Genomic DNA, 26,876 nt, shown 5'->3' with positions numbered 1-26,876 from the left:
ATATGGATTAAGAAATCAACCACAAGCATACGCTGAATCCGTATGAGTGGAAGAAATCACCAAAGAATAACGCACAAAGAGGAAAAAGACAAAAAGAAAACCTTAAAATGCAGGGAACACCAGCGTTCTAAGCAAGAGGAGAGTGGGGGGAGTGAAGGAAGAGTCATTGGTGTCACATGAACGGTAGGTCTGAGAGGGAAGTGGATGATGCAAGGTGATAGAAATCAAGGGAGAAAAGTTTCCAGAAATAGAACTGACTGAAGCTGAGGGGATCAGTAGGCAATTTCCTGTGGTCACAGAGATCACATCTGCACGTGAATTCCGCACCTATCTACCGAATTATCTCTCTCTCTCTCTCTCACACACACACACAATGTGGGTTTTGTTTTTTTTTTTCTTTCAAGAGGAAACTACTCCTCATTTTATCAATAGTTAATGTGGGACTCCGTGATCAAAATAAATCACAAGTTCCAATTTCCTTCATTAATCTTCTTTGCAGCTCACTCTACTCTCCTTACACTGAGTTTTTTAGAGAACTATTATTAATCAGGTACGTGTCCTTTTTAATCCTTGTGGATGCGGTTCCATTCAAGGACTCCTCAGTCATAGAGGTCGGCTGGGCATCTAATCCAGCAGCGGGATGAGGACTTGTTCCCCAACCTCTTCAGCCTCAGTTTCCTCATTTGCAAAATGGGAATGGCGGTACTTACTTCTCAAGATTCGAGAAGCTTGCATGAGAGAGCGCAAGTAAAACTCTCAGCACATTGCGTCAAAGGTCGTCATTTTTGCTGTGACCGTTTTGTAATCCCCCTGAGAGCAAAAGACAACCCCAATACTAGTCTCTAAAGCGTGTAACACCGAGCTGGGGACGTGTAAGCCTCATTCTGCCAGCCCTCCGGGAAGCATCAAACACAGGAAGAAGGATACATGGTTGACAGGTTCCCCAGACTCCGCAGCTGACAGCCCCAGAGGAAGTACTGTCCGCAAGACGCAGCGAGAATCAGGGTCTCAGGCACCGCCCATAACCCTCGGATGACCACACGTCCCAGGGTGCAGCGCGCCCACCCTGGGTGGAAATTTGGGCAGGCGGAGTCGGATTGAGAGCCGCGCCGGAGGAAGCAGTGCACGCTGGGACTTGTAGTCTTCGGGTCACAAGTTCACGGGTCGGAGGAGGGTCGAAGTCAGAGGTCCCGCCCCAGTCCCGCCTTTTGTCCACGTCTCACTTCTCCCGGCCAATGCCCTCTCCTATTCCCGGAGCCTGCCCCTCTCCGATCCGGTTCCCATTGGTCCTGAGCCTCAACGCCTTGGGCCCTACCCGGAAGTAGCGTTGGGAGAGGCGGTTTCCTAGACTACGACACCGGAAAGCTGGGGGAGGTGCTCGGGGCTGCTGAGGGCGGAGGGCGGTGGCAGCGCTGGCGCTGGGGACCGGCTCTGTGGTTTCGGGAAGCAGATCGGCGACGGCTGCCGCTCGCGTAGCTCCGCATCCCGCCCTCGGCACGGCTCTCAGCCTCCTTGCCACCGGCGTCCGGCAATGTGTCCCACCGGCCGGGCGTAGCCGCTGCGCGTGCGCGGAACCGTGGGGCCATGAGCGAAGCCGGCGGCGGCCGGGGCTGTGGGTCCTCGGTCCCCCAGCGAGCGCCATGGAGCCTGGTGGCGGCGACGGCTGCGTTCTGCCTGGTGTCGGCCACGTCCGTGTGGACGGCGGGGGCCGCGCCCATGAGTAGGGAGGAGAGACAGAAGCTTGGGTAAGGGTGCCTGACAGCCTCGGGTGGGTTTCCTCAGGAGGCGGACCACAGGCGAGGTGCCTGTCATTGCGACCCGGGCGCGCAGTGGCCTCTCTTGTCGCGATTGGGATGGTTCTTGCCCCGCGAGGGAAGGACAGGGTCCGGGGAGGTGGGGGCCGTCGCCTGCAGTGCGACCTCGAGTGTCCGTCGGGGTGTCGCCTGGCCCGTCGGTGACATGTGCAGGCTGCTTGAGGCCATCCGCCGTTTGTCAACGCAGCTGCCATGTCAGTGGCCCGTGAAGGGGGCTACAGCCCGTGTTACTACGCGACAGAGTCCTGCGGTTGTCTTTAGTCGGAGACATGGTTGAATTTCTCGCACAAGTGAGCTCCCAGCTTGGAAAATGTTGCTGATCTCACAGTAGTTAAGGAAATAGTCTTTACACCTGTTACGGAAAAAGGGGGCGTTCATTGGAATTTGAACTTTACACATTTACCATTTCCTTGCAGTGTTTTCTTGCACTACGTTTTCTAGTAGAACAGTATTTAATGGTATTATTCAGAAGTCTCAATTAAATATACCTGTTCACTTTACTCAAAGTAATTTTTACCAGTTTCGAAAGTGTCATAAAATTATCAGTTATATTTACAGCATTTAGTTGGGAGTCAATCTTCCTAATATATGCTGAGTCCCACAAAGGAATAAGAAAAAAATCCAAGAACCAGTAGAAAATGAGCAAAGAGCATGAAGAGTTCATTTCCTCCACATGGGAGGAAATGCAAATGGTCAATAAACATGAAAAGTTACTCAACCTCTTAAATGTGAGAGATGCAGATTAAAACAATGAGATAGCTGTTTTTCCCATTAGATTAATAAGTACAGGGGGTGCCTGTCTGGTTCAGTCAGTAAAGCCTGTGACTCTTTTTTTTTTTAAGATTTTATTTATTTATTTGACAGTCAGAGATTATAAGTAGGCAGAGAGGCAGGCAGAGAGAGAGGGGGAAGCAGGCTCCCCGCTGAGCAGAGAGCCGGATGCAGGCCCCAATCCCAAGACCCTGAGATCATGACCTGAGCCGAAGGCAGAGGCTTAACCCACTGAGCCACCCAGGTGTCCAAAGCCTGTGACTCTTGATCTCAGGGTTGTAAGTTGGAGTTCCACGTTGGGTGCAGAGATGAATTAATTTTTTTTTAATTAAAAAAAAATTTTAAATTCAGAGATGAATTAAAAATAAAATCTTTAAAAAAAAAGGATTAGTAAGTACAAAACACAGAGTACTGACTAGTTGAAATGTGAGAAAAGAGTTTGTGGGAGTGTAAATTGCTGTAACTTATTGACAGTATCTCCTAAAATTTAAATTGTGTGTACTCTTTGATTCAATAATCCCGACTTAGGGAATCAAATTTACAGAAATAAAAGCACTATTGATGTATAGATAGGTGTACAAAGATGTGTGTTTTGAAAGAATGGAACTGTTACTCGGAGCATCCGTATTGTGAAATAATATTCAGACATTAGGGAAGAGGTAGATCATTGGAAGGCTATCCAGGATACATTCCCAAGACCCCCCCCCCCAAAAAAAAAGGAAACTGTAGAATAATATGTATAGTGCCATTCTATATATATATATATATATATATATATATATATATATATATGTTTTTAAAAGGTTATATTTGTTTGAAAGAGAGGCCAGTGAGAGAGCAGGAGCAGGGGGTAGGGCAAAGGGAGAAGCAGGCTCCCTACTGATGAGGGAGTGAGATGTGGGGGCTAGATCCCAGGACTCCTGCGATCATGATCATGACCTGAGCCCAAGGCAGACACGTGGCCAACTGAACACCCAGGTGCCCCACCATCCCATGTTCTTTTAGAAGCAGAAAAGAAATTGTCTAAGCTCAGAAAAACGTGGAAGGATGATTACCCCCTGGGTTAGGATGGAGGTGAGATGGAACCATCAGATTTTGTTTTATATACTTCCTTATTGTTTAAATCATTGCAAGAGTATTGTATTAACTTTTAAATAAGGTAACAATGAAAGCTGCCTGATGGGAAAAAAAAAGTCAGCTACCCAAAGAAAGTGATCAGTAAACTCTTAATTAGTATCTTAAATTTTCTCTCTTTATGAATTTAATGTGTCATTGATAACTGTTTTAATGAATGCCCTGCTCTGTGCCAGGCACTTTATATATGTTATCTCTCTAATCCTCCCTATTAATGAGGTGGAGGTGATCCCCATTATGCAGAGGAGGAAATTGAGACTCAAGATCAACTTGTTCAAACTCAGAGCTAAATGGTGGACTCAGTGTTCAAGATTAGGTCTGTATGACCCCAGAGCCGATGTTCTCTCCACTGTGTTGCGCTTCTTAAGACTTGGAAAGAGAAGCTTCAGATCTGTTAAGGATAGAAAGTATCTTATTTGACTACCACTCTACTTTCTTTCTTTTTTGTATTAAACAAAAATTTTTATTTGAAGAAAAGTCATTAGTTAAGTCATTTTTGTCCAAAATTAATTTTTAACTGGAAAAGTTTAATGAAAATGACTTGAAGTGTCGGTTTAAATTTTGAGAGTAAGAATCTGGAACTATAAACCACAAATACACAATTGCTTGACTGCTTTCCCCTTTGGGAATTTTCCTTCCGGAACCTGAACCTGTGTGATTCTTTTAAAAGCCCAAGTTATTTATGATTAAAAAAACCTCAAAAAATGCCTCATCCCTTTTCCTGTCCCCCCAAACCAAGGATGATAAAGACCGGAATTATCACAAGTTGGAAGCAGTTGCTCAATTGCTTCCAGTTTGTGGAATTTTTTACTTGATCATATGTAGTCTTACCCTTTCTGGAATGCATTGTTTTTTGCTTTTGTGGTTTAAATGTTACAGCAGTTGTTAATGTTATCTTTTCATTTTAAAACAAGGGAAGTATAAAGTTATCCAATTTCTGTAGGACATTGACAGGCAATGTAGTTTTAGAAAAAGCTGACTTATAAAAATTATTTTAACATCATTAAAAATACATAATTTTTGAACTGTGGATCTGATTCCCAATACATTTCCGTTCACTGGCTGAATAGAAATAAAACCATCACAGAAACATTTTTTCTGTTTAATAGAGTAAGCTACCATTCTGTATTTAAAGATGACTGTGAGGACTTAACAGGTTTAGGAGAGAGAGTGCTCAACTGAGTATTAAATATCTCCACTTTGAAGTATGTGTTGTGAAATTTGATGGCCATGTGCTACAGAAATGTAAGGATTGGTAAATAATGTGTCCTCATTTGTAGTTGTGATTTATTCATAATCATGAAAACTGAATGCTTATGAAGTTTGGGTTAACCAGTTAAAGCTTATGTTATCTGTAATGCTCATGTCTAGGCATTGCCGTTACCAGTTAAAAGAGGTTCTATTTCTTGGCAATACTCTTGTGTTGATTCCATTTCAGTGAAAGGAAGAAGAATTTCCATATTCCATTTATTGATACCAGTGCTTGAAAGGAAAATTTTAACATTGTTTTTGGTGGTTCATTAGCTAATTTGAGAGATCTTTATCATCTGCAATATAATGTGTGGAAGAATTCTTTAAGATACTTCATAGTTTTTTGAGATAACTTGGTCCGTATTCTATCATATATGTACAGATGTAAGAACTCATGTTTTAGCAAAGTGATAAGATCTTGTTTATAATGATTATTTTAAAATGATTATTCATAAAACGTTTGTCAGGACTTAATTTATTCAGTTTACAAGTTTGAGTGTACTTGATTTTGCTGGTCATTATAGCTAGGATCTGGAAATTAATTCTTTTCTGTCTGCTAGCTTTATTATTACCAATATTTCATCATCCATGATTACAGTTTTTATAAAATGACAATTGCAATGTAACAGGAAGTAAAATAGAATTATACCCAGCCATATTCTCTAACACTTTCTTCAATTCTTGCTATTAGTGACTGGAGCTTTGGGAACAATAGTAAGTGTTAATAGAAGATTACTGAAATACTTTTTCCTTGCTAATTATTGAGATATTTGTCCTTGTCTAACCATAACATTAACTTTGTAGTTTTTTGTGTAGTCCTCAAGCCCCCAAACTTGAGAGTGTTGAACTGAAAGACTGATTTATTGGTCCAGACAATACAGATTTTGACTTAGTAAATCTGGTGTGGGGATCAGAAATTTCCATTTTAAATAGTTGTCTTGGGGATTTTAAGAAAGACAGACAAAACACACAAATCTCTTCTCATTTGAGACATGAATATTATTTATTTGACTTCTGACGGTTTTTTAAAGGAGAAGAGACTCTATCATAAAATCATAAAGTGTATCTTTTGAAAGGTGAACAAATATATGTTAATAAGTATGTATTAAACTAGGCATTAGTGACTTGATTTAAAATGAAAGAAGCTTGTTAGAGTACTGTTATTTCAAATCATTACATACCCATCCTTCTCTTGAGAGAATATCCAGCTATATTCTTCCATTTAAGACAGACATGTTGAATAGTTTTTTAAGAGGTAATTGTTTTTTAGCATCAGATTTCCTTCTCTCTGCATGGCATGCATCATTTATCAATTTTTCTTGGGAAACATAAGGTGAATTTTACATAAATTGCTAGGAATAGTAAAAGTTTGGGCCAGCTCTATGTGGTTCATGAAAGCTTGTCTACTAACACTGCTGTATTTCTTGACTCTGTTTATGTCTTTTCTAACTAATTTTTTCTTTTTTTTTTTTTAATGGGCGTATGTTTATGAAGGAGCATTAACTTTTTTAGAAAAACTTCTAGAATGTACTTAACTTTTTTCCATTTCTGCTCTTTTAAAATTAGGAATCAAGTACTGGAAATGTTTGATCATGCTTATGGTAACTATATGGTAAGTAGAAGTCTTACTTTATACATCATTTATGTGAGTGGGTTTTTATATAAAAATAGCTGCAGATTTTGAAACCTGTATTAATAGCACATTCTTTTTAACGGAAGTTTAAAAAAAACAGTGCAAGCATAAACTAACAGTGTTTTTGGTAATTGGTTATTAGAGGAGTTTAATTGGATAGCTACGAAACTGCATTAGATTATGTAACTTTGTATTTAAGTAATTTTCTTTGATGATATCAGCAATGTGAGTGATTAATATGGTTAGATATTATGGATGTACATGAATAAGATGTTGTCTCCAGCCTTTGGGGAAATTATTATCTTATTTAAAAATACTATTTACAATATTGCTTCATATACTCTACGAAGAAAACTATTATTGAAAAGAGACAAAATATGACCTAGTTTCTGTCCAAGTTATGTCTTAATAGTGCGCTTTGATTTGAATATATTCTACTTTCTAAATACACTGATCTGTATTGTTTTAAAATGTCTTAGTGTTTACTTGGGATGAAATTGCGGGTTTAGTTTTGCAAGATGAAAAAGTTATGGAGCTCTCTTGGTCAACAGTGACTATACTAATGTGCTGAACTTAAAAATGTTAAAAATGGTAAATTTTATGTTTTTTTTAACCACAATTAAAAATTTAATCCTCCCATAGTACAGGGACCCGCTTGGGTGATGGCAATGCTGGGGGTTGTAGGTGCCCCCTATTTCTCCCTGCCTCATGCCCCTTAATAAAATGATCTTAGACTTCAGGAAAAAAAAATGTTTAATTTCTAAAAAGATGAACTAGGCAACAAATTTTAGAATTCAAAGAAGATTCTCTGTGAATTTCTATAATTTTGAAAAGAGTAATCAAATTATTCTGAGAATTCTTATGAATTTTAAAATATATTTTTACATTTTAAAATAGGTTTTTAGTTTTTTACATTTTAAAATGTTTGTACATTTTAAAATGTGTCAGATTTTCTTTTATGATGAAAGCCTATAAAATATACTTGGGAAAAGTTTGACAGAGAACTAACTTTAATTGATTCTGCTTTAAGTATATTTCAACTGATTCTGTGAATCCATTTTTTCATTATATATAATGCAAATATCTTCATATATTAACATCTTTATAAACATCTAAGTATACACACTTTATGTGTTCTTGTACCTTTTTTTTTAGCTTTTTATTTTATCTTATTTTTTAAAAGATGTGTTTGTTTATTTATTTGATAGAGATCACAAATAGAGAGGCAGGCAGAGAGAGGCGGGGAAGCAGGCTCCCCACCAAGCAGAGCGCCCGATGTGGGATTGATCCCAGGACCCTGGGAATCACGATCTGAGCCGAAGGCAGAGGCTTTAACCCACTGAGCCACCCAGACACCCCATTTTTTTAGCTTTTCAAAAAATTTATTTGACACTGAGCAGAGTGAGTGAGAGAACACAGGTGGGGGAAAGGGGCAAAAGGAGAGGGAGAAGCAGGAAGCAGACTCTCTTTTGAGCAGGGAGCTAGACTTGACCCAGGGCTCCATCCCAGGACTCTGAGATCATGACCCGAGCAGAAGGCAGACACTTAACTGACTGAGCCATTCAGGCGCCCTGCATTTTTGTATTGTTTGAACATGTTTTATATTTGATAATTCTTATTCCTTCTTATATTTTGTTTTTCTAGGAGTCTGTATTGAGTTCTTTTTTTTTTTTTTTTTTTAAGATTTTATTTATTTGTCAGAGAGAGAGAGAATGAGCACAGGCAGACAGAATGGCAGGCAGAGGCTGAGGGAGAAGCAGGCTCCCCACTGAGCAAGGAGCCCGATGTGGACCTCGATCCCAGGGCGCCAGGATCATGACCTGAGCTGAAGGCAGTTGCTCAACCAACTGAGCCACCCAGGCGTCCCCTGTATTGAGTTCTTAATAAATGTTTTTTGAAAATAATGGTAATATAACCTGGGGTATTTTTAACCATATTGAAAACACAGTTTTAAATTAATTTCTAAAGACCTTGGCCATTCTCCTAATAATTCCCTTAATCGTTCTTTCAAAATTATTTATCTCTGGTTAGTTCATTCCATTTGGGCCAAGCAAAATTGAACAAATCTAGGGCAATAGTTTTGTGGTGGCCAAGTGGATCCGTGCTATATCCTCAAACATTAGCCATCTCATAAATGGATACTTTTACTTCCCAAGTTGAATGAAAGGGTATACAGCTGGATCAGTTCAGTATATTTCACTGTGAATAGGATCCTCTCTTTGTAAAGCACAGTATTTTAATTAATTAATTATTTTTTTACAAAGATTTTACTTATTCATTAGAGAGAGAAAGCAGTGGGGGACAAAGAGAGACAGAGAAGAAACAGACTCCCCACCAAGCAGGGAACCCAGTGTGGGGCTCGATCCCAGGACACTGGGATTGTGACCTGAGCCGAAGGCAGATGCTTAATCAACTGAGCCACCCAGGTGCCCCTAAAGCACAGTATTTTTAATATCCCTGTCCCTTTTTAGGTAAACATCAGAACTTTCTATCGATACATTTTTTCCTGTTACAGAGTTCACTTAGTAAATGGATTTATGACAGAGCTCTCTGACAACAGAGTACTGACAACAGCTCTTGGAGGACTTCCTGGGCCAGTTCCTATTTTTTGGACCCTAATTGGGAAGCTTTGTATTATACCTCCCTACCTATAAGATTGAAAGGGGAGGGATTTCAACCCCGAAGACTGGGAACTCCTGGAATTAACACGCCCCTTCATTTTTCCAGTGGATCCACACCATCTGCATTCCTCTGCAGTACATATTTTTAAATGTTCAACTGTTTTACAACACAAGTGACTCTTGCAATGTACTTGTGCTCTGCTTAGTTTATGTGAAGATTGTAACCCAAGATTTAGTCTGGAATTCTCATTTCCCTTTTTCAAGTTCAGAACTAACCTGAAACAGTTCTAAAATATTAAGCAGAGACCAGGTGCTCTGTATTTGTTATTTGAAGTCACTTGAAAATTTTTTCCAGTTGTTAATACTCAGAAACAGTATTAGCTTGCTGTAAAGCAAAAGCGTATAGATTTTGGAGTTAGATGGGTTTGAGTTCAAATTTTGTTTGTTTATTTAATAGCTTGGACCCTAAACAGTTCATTTAACCCCTCTGAGCACTATCTTATGTAAAATGGGCATAATTGTAAAGGGCTATTGTAGCTTGTAAGATTGTTGAGAACGGGGATCATTTTATTTATTTTTTATTTAGTTTTTAAAGATTTTATTTATTTATTTTCATAGAGAGAGAACAAGCAGGGGGAGCAGCAGGCAGATGGAGAAGCAGGCTCTCTGCTGAGCAAGGAGCCTGATAAGGGAGGGACTGGATCCCAAGACGCTGGGATCATGACCTAAGGCAAGGGTAGACGCTTAACTGACTGAGCCACACAGGTGTCCTGAGAACAGGGATCATTTTATTTAATTTTTAATAAATTCATCTTTTATATGTCCTTGTGCCTGAAATCATGCGTGGTACACAAACGCTTATTGAATTTTTTTAAAGAGGGGCACCTGGGTGGCTCCATTAAGTGTCTGACTCTTGGTTTCAGCTCAGGTCATGAGATGGAGCCTTGAGTGGGGCTCCATGCTGAGTGTGGGGTCTGCGTAAGATTCTTTCTCTTTCCTTCTGTCTCTGCCCCTCCCCCTGCTTGTGCTTGCTCTCTCTGTCTCTTGAAATAAATAAAATATTTTTTAAAAATATTTTTTTTTGAAGCTGAATTGAATTCTTGTGAAGATGTAATCAAATAGTGATTTTTTTGCATTTGATTATTATGATATATCTATGCCTTTTAAATTCAAAGAAATCATTTAACAAACTTCATGAAAGATACAAGTTTATGGTGAGTTTTGGGATCTCTAAGTTTGCTTGTTTTGTTGTAGTCGGTTGCCTACTATGCTGAAATGTAAGTACCTGGCACATGGTGGGCTTTTAATAAGTGCTGAAAGCTTTTCATTTCTCACTAGCCCTTTTTAATATTATTCTCCATTCTAGTGAGCATTCAGAGCAATTCCTTTTAACTTTCTTGGTTCCTAGGAGACCAGTGGCTTTCCAAAGATGCAATATAATATTAAGAGTGAGCAAGAAGTCTAGAAATGGAACAGGGCTCCGTGAGCTAGCTGTGTTGCAATGAGAAAGTTACCTAATCTCCCTGAGTCTGTTTCTTCACTGCTGTTGTAAGGATTGAACAAGTTAATATAATTCAAGTATGTGGATCTAGTGTCTGGCAAATAAGAAGCACTATATAAGAGTTTATTGCTACTGTCATTATTCATTCTATGCTTGAGATTGACATTGCCCTCCTAAACTTCATCCAGGCTTTTAACTGAGAACTTATTCTTCCCATTGTACATACAAACTTCTTAAAACACATTCTTTTCTGTTCTAGGCTTGTACCCTTTGAGCTTATTTTTTCCCTTACCTTTTTTTTTTTTTTTTTTGATTCTCCAAAGTTCTGTAAATACTATTTTTCAGTAACAGTGCCCTGTAGGGTACTCAATACTGCCATCCTTTGTTATATCCAGGAATTTTCTGGTTTTATCAATTATTGGCTTAAATATTAACATTATAACAACTATGTTTGGCAAATCTCTAGCCTTGATCCAACTGCAATTTATCCACAGTAAATTGCACAGATGGCTTTCTTTTTCCCTCAAATAACATGAAATTAGATGTTTGTTTTGGCAGTTCTTGTGTGGCCTTATTTAACCTCAGACCATAGCCACTTTAGCGCTTCTGTTAGTGTGTTTTTAGTACTTACGTTGAGGTTACTTTTCAGATTAATTTAGATGACAAAATGACATGTATTTAGGCCACCAAATGCAGAACCATTTTAGATCTGCACTTCCTGACCTGATACTTGTCTCCCAGCGTTTTTCCTGTTACTGTAAACTACCCAACTGTTATAAGTAAAAACTGTTAAGGTAGAGCCTTAAACATTACAAATAAACTTTAAAAGAGTTGGTAAGCACAGTTTCTTTTACCTAGTAGAATCATACCTAATAACCACTTTTTTAAGCTTGATTTCGTGAGAGCACAATTCAAAAAACACAGTAGATTAGTCCTTATCGTTCAAACCAAGGGAAAATGTAACTTCCTTATAGATTTCTTGATTTATGTAAGATTTCTTAGAATTACTTTTTTCCCCCCAATGTTACTTTCTTTGAACATTTTTTGTTGTGGTAAAAATATAAATATATATATATATATATTTTTTTTCTTCTTCTTACCATTTCAACCATTTTTAATTTTTTAAAAAAGATTTTATTTGTTTATTTGAACAAAGAGAGACACAGTGAGAGAGGGAACTCAAGCAGGGGGAGTGGGAGAGAGAGAAGCAGACTTCCCCATGAACAGGGAGCCCGATGCTGGGCTCAATCCCATGACCCTGGGATCATGACCTGAGCCGAAGGCAGACGCTTAATGACTGAGCCACCCAGGTGCCCCCATTTTAACCATTTTTAAGTGGACATTTCTATGGTATTAAGTATATTCACCATGTTGTGCAACCATTACCATCTCCAGAACTTTTTCATATTCCGCATTTGAAACTCTGTACCTAATGTTTTCTTTTTGACTGTTCATCAGAAAGTAATTCTGGGGGTGCCTGGGTGGCTCAGTGGGTTAAGCCTCTGCCTTCTACTCAGGTCATGATCCCAGGGTCCTGGAATCAAGCCCCACATCGGGCTCCCTGCTCAGCGGGGAGCCTGCTTCTCCCTTTGCCCCTCTCTGCCTGCCTCTCTCTCTCTCTCAAACAAATAAATAAAATCTTTAAAAAAAGAAGAGAGATGGGTGCCTGGGTGGCTCAGTGGGTTAGGCCGCTGCCTTCGGCTCAGGTCATGATCTCAGGGTCCTGGGATCGAGTCCCGCATCAGGCTCTCTGCTCAGCAGGAAGCCTGCTTCCCTCTCTCTCTCTCTCTCTCTGCCTGCCTCTCTACTTGTGATCTCTCTCTGTCAAATAAATAAATAAAATCTTTAAAAAAAAAAAAAGAGAGAGTAATTTTGTAAATAAAGTACTTAAAAAGTGGTACTAATGGCTGGGAGGAGGGAAGTTACAAATTTATGTCTTTTTTTGTGTGAATGAGTGAGGGACTATCTTTTGTTAACAAGTGTTCCTTGGCCTGTACTTTTAGAGCATCCTAAATTTTGTCCAAATGGCATAAATTCTTTAGTATCCTCTTGTAATATTTTATTATCACACTCTGATATTCTGTATAGGATTTTAACTCAGTAGAATAAAGTTTTTCTGTTTGATTAGGTATAACTTACAGATGAAAAAATTTTTTATTTTTTATTTTTTTAAAGATTTTTATTTATTTATTTGACAGAGGGAATCACAAGTAGGCAGAGAGGCAGGCAGAGAGAAAGGGGGAAGCAGGCTCCCCACTAAGCAGAGAGCCCCATGTGAGGCTCGATCCCAGGACCCCGAGACCATGACCCGAGCTGAGGGGAGCGGCCCAACCAACCCACTGAGCCACCCAGGCGTCCTGAAAAAAACTTTTTTTATTTTAAGTGCTTGATTCTGAGTTTTGATAATTGTTTCTATTTGTTTAACGACCACCACAGTCATGACATACTTTTCCATCCAAATGCTTCCTCATGCTCCATAGCAGTCTGTTCCTTTTCCCTACCTCTGACCCCTGGCAACCACTGTAACCTGCTTTTGGCACTAGTTTTTCCTTTTTAGGGTTTCATATAAATGGCATCAGACAGTATGTAGTCTTCTGATTCAGATTCTTTAACATGATGGTTTTGAGATTTTAGCCATGTTGTTGGATATATTGTAGTTACTATTAATTGCTTAGTAGTATTCAGTTGATTTGATAGAACACACTTTGTTTATCTGTTCACCAACTGATAAATATTTGGCTTGTTTCTGGTCGTTGCCTGTCATTAAAAAGACTGCTGTGAAAATTTGCTGCGAATGCAAATTTTTATGTGGACATACGTTTTCATACATTTCCCAACTAGGAACAGGATTGTTAGGTTATATGAGAAGGATAAATTTAACTTTATAAGAAACTGAAAAACTTCCCTCAAGTGTCTGTAATATTTTGTGTTCCCCACCAGCAATGTATAAGAGTTTTAGTTATGCCACATCTTCTCCAGTACTTGGTATTTTCGGTCTTTTTAATTTTAGCTATTCTAATAGGTATGTAGCGGCATTTTGTTGTGACTTTGACTTTTCCCAATAACCAATGATGTTGAAAATCTGTGTGCTTAGTATATCTCTTTTTTAGTGATGCCTGCTCCACATCTCTTGTCTATTTTAAAATCAGGTCATTTATCCTGATTACTGAGTCATAAGAGTTAAATACTCTGGATATCAGTCCTTTATCACATATATCACATAGCACAGATATTTTCTCTCCATCTGTGCTTTGCCTTTTAATTAACAATGTCTTATGAAGGCATATGTTTTAAATTGTGATCAAATCCAGTTTATCCTTTTTTATGATTCCTATCTTTTATATTCTACCTAAAAAATATTTCCCTAGCCCAGGCCACAAAGATTTTCTTCTAGGTGTTTTACAATTTTAGCCTGTTTATTTAGGTCTGTCACTCATTTTATGTTAGTATTTGTATATAGAATGAGGTAAAGATTGATTTATATTTTTTTCTATGTAGATATCCATCTCTATCCAACACTATTTGTTGAAAAGAATATCCTTTTACCATTGAATTACTTTGGTATCTGTGTAAAATTAGTCAACCATCTATGTGTGGGTCTGTTTCTAGACTATTTTTTCCCCATTGATCTGAATATCTATATACACTGTCTTTAGTGTGATATTAAGTTGTGAAATCAGGCAGTGTAAGTCTTTCAGTGTTGTTCTTTTTCAAAATTGTTTTGGATATTCTGGGTTATTTGCATTTCTTTTTTTTTAAGATTTTATTAGAGAGTGCAGGTGTGCACATGGGACATGTGCACATGAGTCGGGGCTTGGGGCATGGGGAGAGGAAGAGAGGGAGAAGTGGACTCTCCACTGAGTAGGGACTCCAACATGGGGTTCCAAACAGGATCCTGAGATCATGACCCGAGGCAAAAGTAGATACTTAACCTACTGAGCCATCCAGGTGCCCTGGTTTGCATTTCTCTGTAAATTTTAGAATCGTGGTGTCAGTTTCTACCAGAAAGAGGAGTCTGCTTGGTTTTGTTTTATGCAATTGTTCTTGCTTTTAGGTAGGCACCTGTTCTACTTAATTTGTATAGGACTCTTTTTATTACCTGAGTTTTGTTTCTGAGTAATAATTATTGTGCTTTGTGGTTCTGAGTCATAGCAATATGAATTACTTGTCCCTCATTCTGGCAATATATTGTGAAGAGACGGTATTACTGTATTACTCTATTACCTCAAGTAGACAGGATATTTGAAGTGTAATATGGCTGTTTATTTGCCACGTAGGCATTGCTCCGGATTTACGCAAACCAGCTGTAGTTCACTTTGTGGTTAGCCCAAAGAAAATGCTGTGGTTTTTGTTTTTATCTGTAATCTTGAATTAGCAGGGCATAAAGTATTTTTATGTCTTGTTCAAAGCTCCCTTATTTGATTATTCTGTTTGTAATTGCTCCTAATATTTTTCTTATCTAGATAAGCCTAGGGTTTGAGTTTCATATTTAATTTCAGACAGAAGTGTTTTTGCATGTGTATGTTTTTGCAAAATCCTAGGAATAGTATAAAGTATTCTAAGTGGTGGTGGTTTAAATAGTAAAGAACTCCTTGCAGTCAAATTAACATTTGAATGATACCTTACGAAGTTTCAAAATTCATCAGCAAGCTGAAAATATATCACTTTTGAATTACTTCAGAGTGTTGTTTAGATGTGTTAAATACGAAACTTAAGCAATAAAAAATCGTATGCATTCTGGGAAATCACAGTTCTTTTGGAATTAACACAGAAAAAGAAGTTAGGAACTTAAAATGTTAAAAGACAAAATTATTAGGAATTTATGCTAAAAATTGTATATAATATTAAAATCACAGTATGTTCAATTCAGAATTTGGTAGCTGCATGTGGATTCTAATTATAGTACAAACAGTTGTCTGGGATCCTTTCCTCAGGAAATGAATCATTATGGAGCGCTGAACTTTTTTAAATATCTGAAGGGTTGCAGGCTTCAGTGCTTTTTGTATTCTTTAGCCTACTTTATTATTATTTTTTTGTCTTTCCTTTTCTGTTTGACCATGTGTTTAGTGTTCCTGTCCTCTATTATGTTTCTCTGCTGCTAATGTGCTATGGATTTGGCATATAGATCATTGAGTTTAGTGAGAGGCAGTAGGATAGAGCTGGGTATGGATTGGGAGTATTTCTGCTGAACTTCAAGAATTAAGAATCATAGGAACATACAGGCATAGGTGGTACAAGTCGTTCAAGGTACGAGGGATCAGACTAGTCTTAGAAACTTTGCCATAGTGATTCTCAATGGATGTAAGGTTGTGCAACAGTATCCTCAGATTTCGGAAGGAAAGAAAATATGTCTCAAGCATTTTATAACATTCATTTTATTTTTCAAGTGTAAGACAAGAGACATCCTAACCCAGGGCTACCAGAGAAATAACAATACTGATGACACTCTAAAAAACCGAGAAACAAAAACATACCTGAGGACAAGTCCAGGCAACCAACAGCTGAATCAAAATAAAAAGTCAGGAATGGAGAAGCCATTAGAAAAATGGTGTGAGTTGACTCTACTTAAGTAAAATTCTGATACTAGCAACTGTGGGAATTAGGGTTCCAGATCAGAATACAAATGTTACAAACCTTTTAAAATCTTTGTCAAAATATTGAAAATTCTCTTTCTGATGGTTATAAATGTACAGAGATTTTAAAATAGCAAAACTAATATTCAAAATATTAGGGACTTTGAAAATTAAAGTGTTATTTCTTTCCAAAAATTCATTAAGATTGGATAGTCTTGTCTCCTTTGCCTTCATTTCAGTTGTGTAACCTAAGATAACAGCACACATCTTTTCTATGCATCTGTGAATTGTCCTCCTGCTTTCAAAATTTGGATCAGCTGAAAAAATGTTACCCTTTTCCCTCTCCTGAAATACCTCTGGGAATTCCTTTAATGGGAAGTGTTTTGCAGGTATCCTTTCCTTTGTGACCTGGTCATTCTATGTTGCAACCACTTTCTTCATCTATGTGGATAATTAGGCCCTCACTCAGTTCCTGTAGATGTGCATCTGCTAGTCTCTGGAGTGTCATTGTGACCAACTGTCCCTGGCCAGCTGCTCTATACAGTGTTTATGTTCAGTTCAAATTGCACTTTCAGTGTCCTCATTTTTCTTTTCTTCGCTGAACTTTCATCCTTGTTGGCTAATTTCCTTTTTTGATTATCCATCCTCATAAACTGTCACATTGTCATGTCTGATTATCACTGGTTGACAAGGGGATAACCACATGCTTGCTATGTATGAGCTAAAAACTAGACACACGGTAGTCAAGACGCTGACTTTGAAAGAAGTGATGCGAGTGATCACTGACCATGATGAGTGTCGGTTATTTATGTAGTGACTTGTGGGTTGAGGAACTGGCACCGAAGTTTGTATTTTATGCACTCACTTGCAGTTAATACACAGTGGTAACTGAATTTAAGTCGTGTTGTTGAGGGTTTATCTAACTAGATTGTAGAAACTCATATGTAGCGAGGCCAGGCAGGTTGAAGACTGTTTGTGGTAGCATTATTGGCAAAAATCTTAAGTTGAATGGGAAACGTTGTGAGTGTATTAATCTTCTTCTTATTATTATTTTTTAAAAGATTTTATTTATTTATTTGACAGAGAGAGACACAGAGGGAGAAGCAGGCTTCCTGCAGAGCAGAGAGCCTGATGCGGGTCTCAATTCCAGGACCTTGGGATCATGACCTGAGCCGAAGGCAGACATTTAAGGACTGAGCCACCCAAGCGCCCCTAATCTTACCATTATTGACAGGGAATCAGTGAATATTGTCTGAAGTTGAAATATATTAGCACAGTGATTCTATTCTCTAATCATAATCATGTAATTAATTTTAGAGGAATCTTTTAGGGACTGTCCCCTAGTGAAAAAAATACAAAGTTCAGCAGGACTTTCTTGTTTCTGTCCTTTTCCGCCAGTAGGTGGGGATCCAGTCTAGTTTTACTGAAGCAACTATCCAACTTAAAGAACCTACTTCTCTGGCTTATGGCCATGTATGCAAGACCAGTAGTATCAACTCTTCTACCCTTTGGGCATTAACATAATTCTCCTGAAGTCTATCTTTATTTCTTTTCTTTTTTTTTTTTTTTTAAGATTTTATTTATTTATTTGACAGAGAGAGATCACAAGTAGACGGAGAGGCAGGCAGAGAGAGAGAGAGAGAGGGAAGCAGGCTTCTTGCTGAGCAGAGAGCCCGATGTGGGACTCGATCCCAGGACCCTGAGATCATGACCTGAGCCGAAGGCAGCGGCTTAACCCACTGAGCCACCCAGGCGCCCCTCTTTTTTTTTTTTTAAGATTTTATTTATTTATTTGATAGAGATCATAAGTAGGCAGAGAGGCAGGCAGAGAGATAGAGGAGGAAGCAGGCTCCCTGCTGAGCAGGGAGCCCGATGTGAGGCTCAATCCCAGGACCCTGAGATCATGACCTGAGCTGAAGGCAGAGGCTTTAACCCACTGAGCCACCCATGCGCCCCTCTATCTTTATTTCTAACGCCCATACCACTGTCACTGCAGTTTCATCTTCTGTACTCCATTATTCACTTTTGGTACTTAAGATTTTTTCTTGTTCTTAAGCTCAGCTATGTTTTAAAAATAATTTAATACTGATACAGCAATTCTGTGTATTTGTAATGAATAGGAGGGAAGATTTTTGCTTGTGTTTCATTATTATCTGGATTAGAAGTACTCTGTCATGGTCATTCTTTAAAAAAAAAAAAAAAAAGAATTCCAGGGGACCCTGGTGACCCAGTCAGTTAAGAGTCCGACTCTTGGTTTCACTCAGGTCATGATCTCCGGGTCCTGAGATTGAGCCACATTGAGCCTGGCAGAGGGCTCTCTGCTCAACAGGAAGTCAGCTTCCCCTCTCCTTCTCCCTCTACCCCTACCCCGACGTGTGCATGCACACACACTCTCTGTCTCTCTCAAATAAATAAATAAATCTTTAACAGAAAATTCTGCTCAAAATAGTATCCCAAACGATAAAATTCCTATTAATAAATATTAAGAAATTTGTGAGACCTAGAGAAAAAAACCAAATTCATAAAAGAAGATCTGAATTAATGTAGTATATAGTACATTCCTAGATGGGAAGAACCAGTTGGTAATGATGTCAATTCTCCCCAAAGTAGGCTCTTCCAATTAAAATTGCAGTGGAGTTCTAAAGAATATCTAAAGTTATCCAGAGAGCTAAATTTGAAAAAGTAGTTTAAAAATTTTTGAAGAAAAATAATTTGGGGGAGTGAGTTGCTGTCCTAAGTAGGAAGGTATAGTGCAAAGGTAGAATAATTAAGATAATGGTTTGGAGCAGGAACTAGATCTGTACGGCAGTAGGAATAGGAAATAAGTCTGTCAAGCAGATCGATCTGCAGAACAAAAATGAGGCTACAGGAATGTGTAGACAATTTTGAACTAATAAAGCTGCACTTCAAGCAATTAGGGAGTGGATGGGTTGTTTAAAAAGTGGAATTTAGAAAATTGGCTGTTTTGGGGGGCAAACACAGCTATATCCCTATTTTACATCATAAAGGAAATTAGATTCCAGATGGAGTAAATCTCTAGACAAAATAAGGGTGCTCTTTTCAGAGGCTCAAGGTAGCCTTCTTAACCGTGCCTGAAATCTAGAAACCATAAAGGAAGAGACTTACAGACTTAACTACATATTTAAAGTAAAAAGCACCAAAACAAAGTTAAAAGATAAACAAAAGACAGGAGAAATATTTTTACTGTATATAACAAACACAATGTATAGAGAATGTCTTGGCCAATAAGACAACCAATAGAGAATGGACAAAATATATAAACAGACATTTCAAAAAAAATAGCAATGACGAATACAAAAAAAATGTTTATCCTCATTAATAGAACTTGAGTTACCATTTTTTATGCAAGAGATTGGCAAAATATAAATCATTGGTCATCTCCTGTGTTCGAGTATTGTTGGGATGTAAGTTAGTGTCTTCAGTTTGATAGCTATCAGAAATTAAATATCCATACCTGTGACCCACTGGGTGTATTTCTAGGGATTTAATCTGTAGAAATACAAGCGTGTGTGCAAAAGATGTAGGCAAATAGATGTCTGTATAGTGAAAAACTGAGTTCAATCTACATATTCCTCAAGAGAGGAATAAGTGAATTGTAGTGTATCCATACTGTGCAATACTGTGAAGGGCGGGCACTGTGAAGGATAATATGCTCTAGAGTCAGGTCGCCAGGCTTAAATTCTGGATTCGTCATTTACTAGTTGCATGTCTGGGCTTACTTACCTTCTGTGGGCCTCAGTTTTCTCCTCTGTAAAATAGGGATAATTGAATCTGTTTCAGAGGTGTGATAATGAAATGAACTAAGTACTCGGTAATATTAGCTAATATTAAATGACCACTTTGTGGTTAAAAAACACATTTATAAAATTCTAGCGTGGAAAAACCCCATGGTGATTTAAGTAAACGAATTTTAGAGCAATGTGTGCATATGGCATGAGCACCTATTTGTAAATAAAATGTAAATTATGTATGTGCCTGTATTTTAATGTATGTGGATAAATTTGGAAGCATAAATGCCAGTCTTAACAGAAGTTACCTTTGAAGAGTGAGATTTGGTGGAATGGAAGCAGATTATCAGATTTTTAAAGAAATATTTTTTAGCATTTTTTTCTTAGGCACGTATTACTTTATAACTAAATTTTTGAAAAGGTTCCCATAGACTTAAGAGTAGTAGAACTTCTGACTAACTTGCATCTTCCTTTTTTAAAAATAACTGCAAGAAGGTTGTATCCTCTAGATGATGTTTGCTTTCTCTTATTTTCCTCAGTGACTCACTATAATTTCCCTTGCAGGAACATGCTTACCCAGCTGATGAACTCATGCCTTTAACCTGTAGAGGTCGCGTTAGAGGCCAGGAGCCAAGTCGGGGTGATGTTGATGATGCCTTGGGGAAGTGAGTATTATTAACACGGTGGATGGTGTGGCAGCTCAGGGTTCTGAAGTCATAGACATCCGAGATGCAGCTTACAGTTGTATTTCTGGGGGATGATTAAATTTCAAGGACTGCTTTAAGTGAGACTTGAAACTCTTTTATTTCCTTCTGTTATTTTTTTTTTTTTTTAAAGATTTTATTTATTCGTCAGAGAGAGAGAGAGAGAGCGAGCACAGGCAGACAGAGTGGCAGGCAGAGGCAGAGGGAGAAGCAGGCTCCCCACAGAACAAGGAGCCCGATGTGGGACTCGATCCCAGGACGCTGGGATCATGACCTGAGCCGAAGGCAGCTGCTTAACCAACTGAGCCACCCAGGCGTCCCCTTTCTGTTATTTTTTATAAAAAATCAGTTTACCTCTTAGATCAGTGAAAAGTTGCTAAGATGAATATAACTTTCGAAATGTATATAAAGTCATAGACACATTATAAAGCGTTCATAGTTTAATATGTTTTATTTTTTAATTATTTGAGAGAGAGAAAGAGTATAAGTGGTGGGAGGGTGGGCAGAGGGAGAGGGAGAAGCAGACTCCCTGCTTAACAGGGAGCCCAACGTAGGACTTAATCGCAGGATCCCAGGATCATGACCTGAGCTGAAGGCAGATGCTTAACTGACTGAGCCACCCAGGCACTTTGATGGTTTAATATTTTGATGGTTTAATATTTTTATTTGCTTTAAAAGAGAGTTAATGAACATTTCTATTCATTTTGAAAGATACGTAGATACACTGAATATTAAATATAATGTTTAAGCCTTTTCGGGTGCCTTCGGTGCTTTATAGGTAACATCGTACTATAGATGCTTGGAAGTACTAGCTAATAGAAACTGCCAGTTGATAAGGCATGGATATATCTGCTTATACATTCATGGATAAAATATTCAGACTTCTAATGATTTGTATCTCATTATACTTGTTTCTTAGATTTTCCCTGACACTGATTGATTCTTTGGACACTCTTGTGGTAGGTTTGAATCCTCTTGAATTTACTTATTTTATAAATTTCATAATTTGCACACTCAAAATATTACGAATACAGTCATGATGCATTAAGTCTGAAATAGAAGTTTTCAGAATTTAAAGTGTTCTGAGCTTTGCTTCTAAATAGCTCTTTCAGAGTATTGAGTTGATTATGTCATGTAAATATCAAGTGAAAGTATGTAAAAGTCATGGAGGTATTAAAATAATTTATAGGTATGTTAGCTTATGTGATGGCACTTTTAATCAGGAAGGTTGTTTCCCCATTATACAAGGAGGTTGAAGCTATTGGAAGAAATTAATTCTAGAAAATACCACTGATATTCTTGATCCAGAATGGCATGCCACAATGATACTGAAGTTGTTAAACTAGAATTCTTATGTTCATAAAAAAATTTAATTTTTTTCCCACCAGTGATTTTTAGCACCAAGTGTTCACTTCTTGGCAACCCTTTTTGACCTCATGGGATAAAAATCATTTTAATTAATTCTGGTTGGGATGGTTTGTAATGGCAGAGGAGAAGGATTGAGTTCCAGATGTCATAATTTCTAAATACAGTATCTAATTTTCTACTTTGAGATCGCTTACAATATAACAGTAGGCTTATTTCAGGATTTTCCTTAAGACCTAATTCTCAACTTTGAGTAAATGTCTTGAGGATTGATTAATATTTTAAAAAACAAAACAAAAAAATCTTTGGGATGGCAGGAACTTTTCAGAACCAAGCTTTTCTTTCCAATATTGTTTGTACGTTCTTTTTTCAGTGGGCATTCTCTTTTTCTTTTCCTTTTCTATTCTCTTCTCCCTTTCACTTCCCTTCTCATCCCTCCTTCCTTCTATACCAGCACCTTAGGAGGCTGGCCTCTGAAGTTTTAAAGAATATCCCCTTCTCGTGAATTACTCTGATTTAATTATTCTGGAGCAGGGCTTTATTACTATTTACACTCCTAAAGCTTCCCTTCGTTTATAAAATGCAGCCATGGTTGAGAAGATTTTTGTTGTGAAGCCTGCATGGTTTACAACTTTTACAGTTGGGTCAGGGTTTCAAAAGCTGTGACTTTATTTCTCAGAGATTAAAGAAATGTGCAAACTGTATTATCATGATTATGAGAATGAGAATATTTGTATGCCTTATTTTTGGTTTAGTGGTCCTATGTGTTCTGCTGTAACAGGGCTTCCTCTCCAAATAAAAGGCAAAGGTAAACAAGATATCCTGGGAGGCACAGATTGCCACCCTGGAAGAAGCCAAGTGGTGTCCTTGTTACTGTAGCTAGGTCATACTTCTCAGGTCTACCTTGATGTGGGCAAAGTAAGTGAGGAGCAGTAGCTGTGTGTTAGGAAGGATCACAGCTGAACTTAACTTTGTCTCTCGTTCTGTCAGCTTGGCTTTATCTTTCCATATAGCAAATTCCCCATCATTTCTCTGTAAGTGGATTTTCTTGAACATGGATCTCAGATATCATGTGCTTTAAAAAATCTTAACAGAAATGAAGGAGAAAAGGTAGTATCAGGCTGCATAACTTTCCTAAATTTAGAAATCTGTTGGCTTCTAATTGAGGAGCCATTCATTATTACAAAGGTTCTGTCTTTCATGTTATACCAGTTGTATACTTTGGCTTTAATTTGCAAAATATCCCAGGATCGGCAGCAGCAGCAGCACCTGACAACTTGTTAGAAATGGAAAATTCTAGCACCTCATCCCAGACATCCTATATCAGACAGTCTGGGAGTGAGGCCCAGCAGTCTGTTTTTTAACAAGCTTCCAGATGATTCTGATATATGCTAAAGTTTGAGAAATACTGTATAATGATGCAGTACTTTTTAAACTTCAATGTATTACAAGTCACCTAGGGATCTTGCTAAAATGCAGATTCTGATTCAATAGACTGAAGGTAGGGTCCAAGAATCTGTGTTTCTAATAAGCTGCCACTTGGTGGTGCTGTTCGTGCCGGTTAGCAGGCCATACTCTCGGTACTGTGTGGTATAAACTTGAGTTCAATAAGAAGTGATCACATAATACCGATGTGTGCAACCTCGGTCAAATCATTTAACTTCTCTGGGCTCCTGTTTTCACCTTAGAAGGGCCTAAAGTAGGTATCTAAGTTTCCTATTAACTATAACATGTTATTTCTTAGTTATCTTTGGTTCAGATTCAGATAAATCACTCCTCTATTTGTTGAAATTACCCTCAGGAGGAGTTAAGAAAGATAGATAAAAATCTTACATTTAAAAAATGATACTTAAAAGTGAATTGGGGTAAATGGGAGGGGGAAAAGAAGCATGAGAGACTGTGGACTATGAGAAACAAACTGAGGGTTTGGGAGGAGAGGGGTGTGGGGAGATGGGTGAGCCTGCTGCTGGGTATTGAGGAGGGCACTTATTGCATGGAGCACTGGGTGTGGTACATAAATAATGAATCTTGGTACACTGAAAAAAATACTTTATAAACTCTTTAAATTTTAGTCTCCTCAAGTAGGAATAACCTAAGTAACTTACTACATACCACCATAACTTTGAAAGATATGAATTCATTTTGAATTTTTATTACTATTTGAAACATTTTTTTAAATTGAATTTTCTATCTAGTTTAAACAGAAAATTAGTTTAGAAAATTTTTTCCTACATTTAAAAGGAATTGTTGTGGTACATTTTAGTAATACACTTAATAATATTTCTGATTTACCTTACCTTTACATTGTGATTATTTTATTTGACTTATTTGAAAATATTAATAGAACATATCACGTGTGATCTTTATAGTCTACGTTACCATGTAATCTGTAGAAAGATAGATACCAATACAAATTAAAGATGATGAGGAAAGGAAGAGACCTGAATTCCTCTTTGTTATCAGCTAAGAGCTTAAAGAGTTCATTAAGTAATAGAGCAGTTGGAATGAATTTTCTAACTCATTATGGACAAAGAGAATTCTTTCCACTTTTAATCTCCTTTGAAACAAATAACATTGGTATAATTCTTGGGAATAATTCTCAGGAGATAGACCTAGGAAGAAGAGTAAGATTAACAAAATGATACTAAAAAGTGTATGTGTGGATGAGTGGGGAGTAGCACAGTTGTGTTTCATTCTAAAAGTGATTCAGGGCTATTTGCATCTGCACTTGTTGCTACAGAATTTACGTGGATTTAGAAGTTGATAAGGAGGAGGTTTTTTTTTATTATTTTTAATTTTTTTACAATTTTATTTATTTGTCAGAGAGAGAGCATGCACAAGCAGGGGGAGTGGCAGGCAGAGGGAGAAGCAGGCTCCCCACTGAGCAAGGAGCCCAGTGTGGGACTGGATCCCAGGACCCTGGGATCATGACCTGAGCCGAAGGCAGACGCTTAACTGATACAGCCACCCAGGTGTCCCAAGCGGTTTAAAGGCAGGCTTGATAGTATATTTTACACAGAACTTATCCTGACTTTTACTTTTATTTGAATTGTTATCAAATATTCTTTTTTTTATTAAAAGATTTTATTTATTTATTTGACAGAGATCACAAGTAGGCAGAGAGGCAGGCAGAGAGAGAAGGGGAAGCAGGCTCCCCGCTGAGCAGAGAGCCCGATGTGGGGCTCAAACCCAGGACCCTGGGATCATGACCTGAGCCGAAGGCAGAGGCTTTAACCCACTGAGCCACCCAGGTGCCCCTTAGTCAAATATTCTTATGGAATGTTTTATACCTAAATTAGAATTTTTAATGAAAGAAATCAAGTGAAAGGCACTCTGAAATATTACCAAATAGAAAGATTAAACAAGCAAGAAAAGGAGAACTACTTTTAATGGATCTGGGGTCTAAATACCGGGTAATTGTGTAGTTGTTATCGAACAACCTATCACAGCCGCTAACCCAGGAAATGAGCAGGTAAGGCCCGGCACACTGCCTCAGCCAGCTGCTCTCTCCCTGGGAATGCCAAGGGAGCTGGACAAATGAGAAGCAGAGTTCCTGGCTGGTTGTGCCAACACTGTTGTTGAAGAGACTCAGATAAACTTGTGGCAAGAGAAGCCAATAACTCAAGAGAAGAAGGTTTGGAAAAGAGAAGGGGAGAGATTTCTTTTGGGGCCTGGCAGCTGGGGAGGCAGCAGGCACAGGCCTTAATACAGACCTCTCCACAGACAAGGTGGATACCTAGAGTTCTCGAAGGCGAGATTGAGGGTGGGGGTGCATGCAAGAGAGCAGACAGGGCGCGTGTGATTGCGGGCGGAGATTGGTAGGTGTTCATCCCGTGATCGGGGCAGGGAAGGGATGTGTAGGCTGTGGTCTTCTAGGCATTCCATTGATATCAGGACTTTTCTGGTCTGGCAGTTGGAATGTTCTGGTCACTGCAAAATGTCTTGTCAGTGACTCAGGAAAGTGTGATGAGCAATAAGCACAATGGGTTGTAGCTAGAGTGTGAGTTAAGTGGTCTTGTTTATTTCTGGTTTTAGCTGTTGGGCTTAATAGTTGAGCAAGAGAGCTCTCTGACACAACCTCGATTTTGACTGAAAAATCAAAGCAACTATGTAATGCATTGGCCCCTTCACGGAACTGATCACAAGATTCCATAGGATTGTTAACCTAGTTAGGATTCTAGACCCTCATGGTGATAATGATAATAGTAATGATGTTAAGCACTTACTAAGTCAGGCACTCGACTGAAAATACTTTACATATATTACCTCATTTAAGAGGGCAATCCTGTAGGAGTAGATATTTCTTCTTTTTTTTTAATTAAAAATTTTTTTTTTTATATTTCTTCTTATGGTTGAAGGAAGAGGCTCAGAGATGGAAGTCACTTGACCAAGATTACTCAGGTAGTGAGTGAAAGAACTCAGGTAGTTAGTTCAAAACAGGGCTTGCTCTTGATTACAACATTAAACTCCTTTTTAGTTAGGGGTCAGGGTATCCACGCGTGAGGAATGCGGGTGGTATGTGGTTTAGGATTAGTCAGTATGTGGTTTAGGATTAGTCAGTCATTCTCTGAAGGGTGTGCTCTCTTTTGAAAACAAGCAACCTTTAAAATGATGATTGGTGAATAGGATGGTTTTCGTGTTATTTTGACTTGGAAACCAAATCCTGGTAGAGCTCATCTCATGTAGCTCTAGGTCATGGGTAATATATTAAGAAACCAGTTAACAGTTCTGATGATGTTTGTTTTAAAGTCTTAATGATT

The 26,876-nt window shown here is 38.3% G+C and overlaps 1 protein-coding gene across 2 annotated transcripts in view; it reads left to right on the top strand.

Moving 5' to 3' along the window:
* Positions 1-1,366: 1,366 nt before the first annotated feature.
* Positions 1,367-26,876, top strand: part of EDEM3 (ER degradation enhancing alpha-mannosidase like protein 3) — a 76,143-nt gene continuing 50,633 nt past the window's right edge. For both annotated transcript variants that reach the window (XM_047704724.1, XM_047704723.1), the window contains exons 1-4: positions 1,367-1,745; positions 6,537-6,582; positions 20,612-20,712; positions 21,671-21,710. In XM_047704724.1, coding sequence (XP_047560680.1) covers positions 1,585-1,745; positions 6,537-6,582; positions 20,612-20,712; positions 21,671-21,710 — 348 coding nt within the window. In that variant the 5' untranslated portion in view covers positions 1,367-1,584. The remainder of the gene's footprint in view (positions 1,746-6,536; positions 6,583-20,611; positions 20,713-21,670; positions 21,711-26,876) is intronic.

Source organism: Lutra lutra, chromosome 15 (genome assembly GCF_902655055.1).
Source record: "Lutra lutra chromosome 15, mLutLut1.2, whole genome shotgun sequence".
Lineage (NCBI taxonomy): Eukaryota > Metazoa > Chordata > Mammalia > Carnivora > Mustelidae > Lutra > Lutra lutra.
The sequence above is the reverse complement of the archived record's forward strand: the minus strand, read 5'-3'. Positions and strand labels throughout refer to the sequence as shown.